This window comes from Vipera ursinii (assembly GCF_947247035.1).
Source record: "Vipera ursinii genome assembly, chromosome: 9".
Classification (NCBI taxonomy): domain Eukaryota; kingdom Metazoa; phylum Chordata; class Lepidosauria; order Squamata; family Viperidae; genus Vipera; species Vipera ursinii.
The window spans coordinates 22834044-22844515 of record NC_139523.1 but is presented as its reverse complement, the minus strand read 5'-3'; the positions used below and the strand labels follow the sequence as shown (position 1 = coordinate 22844515).

General features: G+C 51.9%; 1 protein-coding gene across 1 annotated transcript; it reads right to left on the bottom strand.

The window, feature by feature from the left end:
• Positions 1–4374: 4374 nt before the first annotated feature.
• On the bottom strand, positions 4375–10012 carry LOC310644161 (gap junction delta-2 protein-like; the record flags this gene model as incomplete). Its single annotated transcript, XM_083368941.1, has 3 exons — positions 4375–4737; positions 5531–5996; positions 9942–10012. The coding sequence occupies 3 exons, from the start codon at positions 10010–10012 to the stop codon at positions 4375–4377; spliced, it is 900 nt and encodes a 299-aa protein (XP_083225067.1).
• Positions 10013–10472: the final 460 nt, after the last annotated feature.

Sequence of the window (10472 nt, the reverse complement as noted above, 5' to 3'; positions counted from 1 at the left end):
CCGCTACCCCGTCAGCCCATGTCCTTCGTTAAACCAGGCCTACCCAGCTCCCTTCCCTCCCTGTTCTGAGTGCCTCTGTGGCTGCGTTTGGCCCAGGCGCAGACCGACCTACTGCCCTGGAGCTACTGGTATGTTGGCTTCCCCTTTTCTTGGACTGATGGGCTTTTCTGACAACACGCAGGCAGGTAAGTCCTCCGCAACAGTTCGTTCAGTGACCCAAGTGACAAGGGCACTCAAAAAAAATGGGGATTTGTGGCCCCTTTTTCTCACTTGGGATGGTTGCAGCAATGGTGGCTTTTTCCTGGTTTACGTCGTGCAGCTGAGGCTTTAGGCTGGAGAAATTGATGGGAGAGGAGGAAACTTCGGGAGGGAAGGAAGGAGGAAAAGAGGGAGGAAGCAAGCAAGCAACCATCCCTTCTCCGGGTCTCTGGAACATCTGTCTCCCAAGTAGCGGGTCTCTGGAACATCTGTCTCCCAAGTAGCGATGCCATCTCTTCCCCCTTCTTGCCCATCGCTCACTTTTCATCTGGCTGGCGGACGGACGTGGGTGTCAAGGGGAGCGTTTTATCCCAGCCACCCTTCCACAACCAGGCTGTTCTCTTTCTCTGCTTCTCCCCCCAACCCGCCACCCCAGTCGGTTACTGGTTCAGCTCTCACAGGAACTATGCATAATTCACACCGGATAACACTCTGGTTGTCATGTGCCAAAGCGCCTCTAATCGGTGTGTGTGTGTGTGTAAAAAAATAGCAAGCCCCCCCACCAGAGTCCCGAAGGTGTTGTTGCTGCCCTGGCTGCTGAACCGGGGCTGGGGCTGGGCGGTGAGAGGGGCGATGGGGGCCCTGTCCTAAGCCTCCGGAGTGAATTCCAGAGAGGTAGAAGAGAAGAAGATCAAAATTGGAGATGCAACAAGGCAGGTGCAACCCAGAACTTCGTGTGGGGAGCACCCCAAATGTGGGGTCCTTGACCATTTTGACCCTGAGGATGTTACCTAGCTTGGTAATGAAACGTCTGCAAGAAAACCAGCAAGCTCAAGAGAGCGCCAAGGACCCCACAGTCCTCCTCCTCCTCCCTTCTCCTTCACAACCCCCCTCCCTCCTTTCTGGCACTGATGATGTTACTTAGTTGGGTCATGAGACGCCTGCCAGAGAACCACCAAGTCGCTTTTTTTCAGTGCTCTTGTAACGTTGAACGGTCACTAGATGAACTGCCGTAAGTCGAGGACCACCTGTGTTGCACGTGTGGCCATCAAAAGGTGCCGCCCTGCTCAAAGTCGGATGCCAACTTTCTCCCAGATCCGGCTCTTGTGCTTCAGCCACCTTTTAACAGGCGGCAACTTGAACCGGCTGCTTCAGGCGTGACTTCCCCAACGCTGGAAGTCCTGTCATAAGATTATGATTATTTATGAGTCCAGAAACTGGGCTGGTTGGGGTTTCCCCCCCCCAAAAAAAATAAGAACCGCAGTCTTCTGCATTTTGCATCGTTCCCCTCCTTGCAGCCCCAAAGCCCGCGTTTCCCTCCGCCTCTCACTGAGGGAACGGTGCCACGTTGGCAAAGTCTGCGATAACTGCAATGAAAACCTCTGTCCATAAATAAGATCAGCCTCCCTTCCCGGTGCAAAATGAGTCAGCTTGGGGGGGGGGGAGACAGACGGTTGGGAAGATGCTGTTGGCCCACCCCACGCCCCACTCTGTCCCACAAGGTCCCTGCTCAGTCCTAGAAGTCCAGCATTGGACCTTGGCACTGATGTGTTGCCTACTTGGTTGAGGAAATATCTCTTCCTCCTCCTCCTCCTCCACAAACCCCCCTCCCTTCCAGCACTGATCACGTTACCTAGTTGGGTCACGAAACGTCTGCAGGAAAACCACCCAGCCCAGAGAGCACCAAGGACCCCACCGGTCAACCCTGAGCCTCAAATACTCACTTCTCTTGATAGACAAGTCTGCCCTACATGTGCCTCTTTAAAAGTGACTCTGAAGGGTTCCTGTCTTGGGGGGGGCTGGAGGGGGGCACCCATTAGCCCCCGCAGGAAGATAATGCAAGCACAGCCTGGAAACATGTCCAGGCAAAAACACAAAAACACACACACACACACAAAGGACACTGTCAGCCTGCTGCCCTTTGCCTGAGCTTACTCCGCTGAGCTTCTGATCTTTTGCTTTCCTGGTTGGGACAGCAAAGCAGCTTAGGAGGTGAAGCACGAAATGCGGCGATGTGGGTGGAAGAGCGACTTGGGGGGGGAGGAAGGAGGGGGGGTCAGAGCACTCAGTAAATCTGGGCCTTCCCCTGTGCAAGGGGGAATCTGTCTCCCTTTGCCAGGTCAGGCAGGTTGAGCCCTGCACTGCCGGTTCTACAAAGCAGACGGATGTTGCTGTTGTTAGTTGTGAAGTCGTGTCCGACCCATCGCGACCCCATGGACAACGTTCCTCCAGGCCTTCCTGTCCTCTACCATCTTCTGGAGTCCATCTAAGCTCACGCCTCCTGCTTCAGGGACTCCATCCAGCCACCTCCTTCTCTGTCGTCCCCTTCTTCTCTTGCCCTCGATCTTTCCCAGCATGAGGCTCTTCTCCAGTGAGTCCTTCCTTCTCATTAGGTGGCCAAACGGATGGGCTTGGCTAAATCCCCTGTTCTCCCTCCCACCCATCCCAGGAGAGAAGAAGGGCTGGAAGCCTCTCTGAGCATGTGCAGAGCGCACAAAAAGGCCGGGGAGATACCCTCTCCCTGGACACAGCCTGGCTGGAATTGCAAAAGTGAGTCACCAAGGTGGAATCTGGACATTTCCGTTAGGAAGGAAGGAAAATTAGAGTACCGAAGAAAGGAGCATGGCGGGAAACACCTCTGAGCATGTGCAGAGTGCCCCCAAAAAAGCCTGGGGAAATAGCCCCTTTTCCTTGGCAGCCTGGCTGAGATTGAAAAGAGGGAAAAAAAGGAGTCTCAAAGGAGGAATGTGGATCTTTCAATGATGAAGGAAGATCCGAGGACCAAAGAAGGGAGAACGGCAGGAAGCATCTCTGAGCATGTGCAGAAAGCAGAAAAGGGCTGGGGAAACACCCCTCCCCCTACACACAGCCTGGCTGAAATTGGAAAAATGAGCTGTAAAGGAGGAAATCGTATGTTTCACAAAGGAAAATGCCCCGATGGGGAGGCTTGCGATTAAGATTTGTCTGAGGGATGCAGAAAGTGGTTTAGCCGTGTTTTTTTTTTTGTATGTTGTTTATAATGATGGATTATTTTTTATTGATTACGGGTGAGTTCCAAAGATTCTGCCTTAGGCCTTTTACAGCAATCTAGCCTGCCCTTCAGAAACAGATGCCTCCTCCTCCTCCTCCTCCTCCTCCTCCTCCTCCTCCTCCAATCCCGCTCTCTTCTAATGTTGATGATGTTACCTAGCTAGGTCACGAAACGTCTGCAAGAAAACTACCAAGCTCAGAGACCCTCAGAGCTCAACTCTTGAGTTGCAAATATTTCTTCCCACCAGTAGTAAAGATTTCAGTGGACATTAGGCTGATCCTGTACGGAGGAAGATGATATCCCTCCACAGCCTTGTTGCCGCTTGTCAGCCCTGTGAGCCCTCCATTTCATTTCATTTCCTCTGTTCTGACAATCGACCTAGCCTTCCCTCCCGCCACTCCAAGCCCGAGTTAGATCATCAGCCAAAAAAAGAAGAAAGCAGAAGAAGAAGACACTCATTTTTATTGCATTCTTTACTGGGTTTGGTTTCTTCTTTTCTCTCTCTCTCTCTCTATATATATATATATATAAAAATGACATTTCCTTGTTCATCACACTGCATAATATTTACACCGCTGCAGCCTGAGAGAAAGCAGTTCCCGAGCTGGAGACCGGGGATGGGGGGGGGGGGGGGGCGGGAAGGGGGCAGAAATATCTTTTTCTGCCTCCCTTTTTTCATTCTCTTGCCAAAAAATAAAATAAAAAAGAATATGTAAATAAACAAACTACCTCCAGCAAGCCAGCAAGCAAGCAAGCGAGTTGTCTGCCTTCCAGTTCAAAAGCCCTCACCCCACCCCGGTCCGTAGGCACAAGTTTGCATGCATCTGACCACGACGGCTTGCACCATGATTGTTTGTGTGTGTGTGTGTGTGTTGGTGTGGAGAGGAGATTCATCGGAAGCCAGTGGGAGGGGGGAAAAGGGACGGACCCCCTTTCTCAACTGATCTCCCACCGGCCCTTAAAGCGATTTGGAGGCCCCCTCCTCCTCCCCCCCTGCGATGGAGGAAGGGGCCGAAAAGCACCCGCTGAATATTGCATGGTTAACCTGGGAGGTACAACAGTCAGGTTTTTTTTGGGGTGTGTGGTTTTTTGCGTTGCCGGTGTCCACTCGGCCGAGGGCCTGCCTGGCGCAGCGCCCGGCATGCTCAGACGTAAGCGGACTCGCTGGACTGAGTCCGGCCCAGGGTAGGCACTTGGGCCAGAGAGGACAAGTCCTTCTTCCGCACCTCGCAGATGGATTTCCGCCTGGCCTGCACCCCCCGGATGGCCGTCTTGATCTTGCGCCAGCCCAGGTGGTTGAGCTCGGCCAGGTTGAGGACGACGCAGATGCCGCTGACGGCGAACATGAACACCAGGAAGACGGTCTTCTCGGTGGGCCGCGACACGTAGCACTCCACTTCCTTCACGCAAGGGTAGCGGTCGCATTCGAAAATGGCCGGCACGTTGAACCCGTACAGGAAGTACTGCCCAGCCAGGAAGCCGATCTCCAAGGCGTTGCGAAAAACCACCTGGGACCAGGAGAGACGTTCAGGGTTTACAGTCCGTCGCCTTCTGTCTACTTTGGATGAGATTTATTTCTCCTATCCTGCCTTTATTACTTTATAAGTCAGTCAACCCAACAAGCGTGCCTGATGTTCCGCCCTCCTCCTATTTTTCCACAACAGCCTTGTAATGTGGGTTGGGCGGAGAGGGAGGGACTTACCCAGTGTCACCCACCCAGCTCTCATGCCTAGGGCAGAACTAGAACTCCCCCGTCGCCTGGTGATTGGCCCAAAGTCGCCCAGCCGGCTTTCATGCCTAAGGCGGGACTAGAACTCACCGTCTCCTAGTTTCTAGATCAGCACCTTAACCTCTGCACCAGACTAGCTCTCTCCTCTTCTGCAGCTGCACAGACCTGAACGGAATTGAGTGGATCCTGTCTTTTCCTTCCTCCTTTCCTCCCTCCCTCCCTTCCTTTTCTCCCCCTCTCCTCTCCTCTCCTCCCCTCCCCTCCCGTCCCCTTTGGACTAGGAAGAATCCCTTCTGAGAAGCTTCCCTTCTCTGGACTGAGTTGTCTCTTCTCTGTCCAGCCTGCAGTTCTTCCTCCTCCCGCCTCCAAGGACCTTCGCACAGACCATTACAAGAACATCTGCTTTCCTTGGCCGTGATCCCCCCACCGCTTAGACCCCACTGCTGAACCTCCAAGCCACCCCGGGCCCCTGCTCCTTTGCTTGCGCCGGCCCTTCCAGGTGGAGGCCCAGATCCTGCCTGGCCGGAAGGCCCTCCACTTGAGGGGGCGCCCCCTCCCCTGCCCCAACCCACCTGGATGATGTAGAAGCGCGAGATGCCTTCCTGCCGCTTGACCTTGGCGCTCTTGGGGGGCCTGAGTGGGGTGCTGGGGATCTCCTTCACCTCCAGGCAGTCGGGCTCCTTGTTGGAGCCGTCCGGGTTGGGCACCAGGATGCCGTTGACGTTCCTCACCTTCTTGCCTTCGCAGAGCGCCTCCTTCTCCAGCAAGGGGTAGAGGAAGGAGTAGCGCCGGTCGCGCTGCTTGGCCGACTGGTGGACGGAGTAGGTGATGAAGCAGAGGCTGGGCGTGCAAACCAGGATGATCTGGAAGACCCAGTAGCGGATGTGGGAGATGGGGAAGGCCTTGTCGTAGCAGGCCTGGTTGCAGCCGGGTTGCAGCGTGTTACACATGAACATGGTCTGCTCGTCCTCGTACACCGTCTCGCCCACGATGGCCACGATCAGGATGCGGAAAATCACCACCACCGTCAGCAGGATCCTGGGTTGGGAGAGCGGCGGGTGAGGAACAGCCCCCTCCCCAAAGGGCGGGAGGGGACCCTGCCCCTGGTATGCCTGAGCGGGTGGGACTAGGGAGGATGGGAGCTGTAGTCCATCCTAGTGGGAGGGTGCCCTAGGGGAAGAGTCACGGCAATTCCCTCCATTGTCTTCGCAAGACAGGCAGGCTAGGTTTTGGGCTGATGTCGAAATGAGGGGTGAAAAAGTTGTTATTCTGGCACTTATTTACTGACTTGTATCGTCTTTTATTATTTTTATAAACAACTCAAAAGCGGCGAACACGCATTAATGCTCCTTCTTCCTCCTCTTTTCCCCCTCAACAACCCTATGAGGTAGGCTAGGCTGAGAGAAGTGATTGGCCCCAAATCACCCAGCTAACTTTCTGGGCTAAAGCAAGACTACAACTCCCAGTCTCCTAGTGATTGGCTCAAAATCACCCAGCCAGACTTTATGCCTAAGGCAGGACTAGAACTCATTGTCTCCTAGTGCTTGGCCCAAAGTCACCCAGCTGGTTTACATGCCTAAGGTTGGACTAGAACTCACCGTCTTCTGCTTTCTAGCCTGGCGCCTTCATCACCAGACCCAAAATTTGCAATTTTCAAAATATATTCTCAGTTCAGGACAACCGATTGTTCTAAATCTGGAATGGATACAATTTGAAGGCAGTTTGCAGGTGGTTGGCATGTGAGGTGTGGATCACACACTCAAAAGTCATTATGTCACTTTTTTTCCTGCTGGGGGAGGGCAAATCATTTGTACATAATTTATAAATCATGACAGCCCCCCCCTTTTCTAAAAAAAAAAAAGCTTTGCATTATACATCGTCTTGACTTACAGCCACAACAGGGATCAGAATTTCTATTGCTAACCAAGCCAGTTGTCTCCTGAGTCGCACCCAACCACTTTAGACTCTCCACCATAAATTTAAACAGGGTAACAGGAACTTTCAACCATACCCAGTCCAACTGCACTAGAACAGAACAGAAGAACAGAGTAGAGTGGAGTGGAGTGGAGTGGAGTGGAGTAGAGTAGAGTAGAATAGAATAAAGAACAGAAAATAGAACAGAACAGAATAGAAGAACAGAGTAGAGTAGAGCAGAGAATAGAATAGAATAGAATAGAATAGAATAGAGTAAAGAATAGAAAATAGAACAGAACAGAACAGAAGAACAAAATAGAATAGAATAGAAAACAGAATAGAATAGAAAATAAAATAGAGTAGAATAGAAAATAGAACAGAACAGAATAGAAGAACAGAGTAGAGCAGAGTAGAGAATAGAATAGAATAGAATAGAATAGAATAGAATAGAATAGAATAGAATAGAATAGAATAGAATAGAATAGAATAGAATAGAATAGAATAATGGGAATAGAATAGAATAGAATAGAATAGAATAGAATAGAATAGAATAGAATAGAATAGAATAATGGAATGGAGGAATAGAATGGAATGGAATGGAATAGAATAGAATAGAATAGAATAGAATAGAATAGAATAGAATAGAATAGAATAGAATAGAATAGAATAGAATAGAATAGAATAGAAAATAGAACAGAACAGAACAGAACAGAAGAACAAAATAGAATAGAATAGAAAACAGAATAGAATAGAAAATAAAATAGAGTAGAATAGAAAATAGAATAGAACAGAACAGAAGAACAGAACAGAAGAACAGAACGGAACAGAACCTTGGAGGTCTTCTAGAAAGTGATGCTTGAGGATTTCTTTAATGCTTTAGCAAACATCTTTTGAATTTTGGATATTGTGGTGGTCGCAGCCATTTCCACCTCCTACGTTTTACAGCCTGCATCCTCAGTAGAAAACGCCTGTCCTAGTTTGGGCAATGAGTCTCTCTTTTCCTCTCATCATTCCAGGAAGAGGAAAGGAATAAATCGGAGGGAGGTGGCCGAGGAGCACAGCCACAAAGTGAATCAATGGGAGTCGATGAAGACAGCGGCACCAGCTGAGGGAGTATCTTGGGACGCAGGATTCTGCCTCTTTTTTTTTCTTTCTTTCTTTCTTTCTTTCTTTCTTTCTTTCCTCTTTCTATTTCAAGCTTTCAGAAAATATTGTGTGGGCTGGTGCTGAGACAGACGTTGTGTGAGCGTCTCTCTCTGTGTGTGTGAGGGTCGGTGTGCCCCTGCTAGATCTTGTAAGGTAACAGATGGGTTTGGATCAAAGCATCTCTGGGTCTAAATTGGGGGTGGGGCAAAGAGAAAGTTGCAGCTGAGGTTAAATCCTGCATCCTTTGAAATTACCTACTTCTAATTTGCTTATTGTACAGAGAAAACGGGAAGGGATAGGAACAAAAAGAAAATTATCCCGGACAAAGATGGAGATGAGAATATTGTTTCTGTAATTATTAGAACATGGGACTAACTATGAACCTTTCTTCTGGATTTAATATAGGCTGGCACTGTGTCCCCTTCCTTTACAACCCACAACAGAGCCTAGATGAAGCTGCCGCCTCCTCCTCCTCCTCCTCCTCCTCCTCCTCCTCCTCCTCCTCCTCCTCCTCCTCCTCCTCCTCCTCCTCTCTATGGAACTGCCTGCCACTTTGATGAGGGAAGGAGAAAAGGCAAGCCCTAAACATTTTTTAATATTTTAATCTAATTTAATTAATATTTTAATACTTAATACCCCCTTTTGGAAACCCTTCCATCCTCCAGATTGTAATTCACCACTCAGAATCAAAAGACTTCAAAAAGACACACTATTCACAACTAGAAGGCACTGCAAATACGGTCACATGAATTTAGGACTTAAAAGTTTTCTTTTGCAATACAGGGTCTTTAGTCAATCCAGCAAAAAAAAAATATCTCTCTCTACACACACACACACACACACACACACACACACACAAATGATCTATCTATCTATCTATCTATCTATCTATCTATCTATCTATCTATCTATCTATCTATCTATCTATCTAATCTCTCTCTCCCTCCTTTTCTCCATCCATCCATCTCACAGGATATACATTTCCAGTCTTCCCCCGTCTTTTAAAAAAATATATCCCATGTTTTTCTGCACTTCTGGAAACTGACATAAAAGTTGCCAATTAAGGATAAAGCTTAAGGCATCTCCTTCGGGATGTCAGGGTTGAGAACACGGGCTTGCTCTGTGGTTTAGGAAGGGGACAAGAGAGGAAAGACTGGCAGCTCCGCGGGTAATTCTGGCCAAATGCAGCAGCAGCAGCAGCATCTCCGCAGCATCTCAAAAAGATACAGGAATGGATGGACCACTTCTCTGGAGAAGCAGAGCAGTCAACACTAGCCTCTTTTTGACATTCCTTTCAGCCCAGCTTTTGTCTGACAGATATCAGCGGTCTGGCTCCAGCCCACCTGGATCTCCCCAGGCTTCCGACTTCTCTCTTCACCCCCCCACCCCTGACAGTCTGCCTTTCCCCACAACCTCCCCCACCCACCCCCCAAGTCCGGGTGCAGTTGTCCGAATCCTAAAGGAGGGATTTCAGAGAAAAGGAGGGCGGCTTAAAGAGCTGGATACACGGTCTCAGTTCTGCGGGAGGACTACAGCTCCCGGTGGCCCGGTTGGGAGTCATGGGAGTTGTAGTCTAACACCCCAGCACCTCGCATCACGCTGCTCGGAGCAAGGTTGGAAACTTCCTGGGGACCAGCCAGGAGGGTGGAAGAACGGGGGCTGCGGGGCGCCGAGGCTGGCCTCTCTCCCGGTGCGACAGCAGAGTTGGGGGGAAGGGGGGGGGCTGCGGATCATCCCCTCTTCTCTGCCCCCTACCCAAGCCAGTCCCGCGGTCGTCGGAGGGGGGGGACCGAGCGGGGCGTCCGGCGCTTCCCTCCCACTCTCCACCAGCACACACACACACACACACCCGTCGGGCATCTCCGGGCCCCGGGGCGAAGCGGGGCCAAGGCGCTAGTCCTCTTGGGGGTGGGGGAAACCCACCTCCCGATCATGGTGGAGTGCTGTTGCACCGCAGCCTCCAGCAGCCGTTCCAAAATGGTCCACTCTCCCATCGCTCCAGGCTGGACGGTCCGCCCGCACCCGAGGGCTCCTCCGAGAAGGGACGCTGCGGGCCGCCCGGGCCGATGCCGCTCAGAGCCGCCGCCGCCGCCGCCGCCGCCACCCGGGGCCCCGGCTCGCCATCGCCGCCGCGGGAGGGGGTGCCCGCGGGCGCCCGCTCGCCTCGCCTCGCCTCGCCTCGCCGCCCGCCGCCGCTCAAGGGCACCGCGGGCGCGGATCAAGCACCCCCTCCCCTGCCCTCCCCTCCCCCCCACCGCTGCCCAGGGGGGCACTGCGGCGACCGCGCAGGAGGTCGCGGACACGCGTGGGCCGCCGGGGCGTTGCTGCCTTTCTCCGCACCTGCAGACGCTGGAGGAGGAGGAGGAGGAGGAGGAGGAGGAAGGCGGCGGCGGTCCGTGAGCGCGCAAGGCTGCTAGTTCGGGTCGGGCGGGGGGGAAGCGCCTCGAGAGAGAA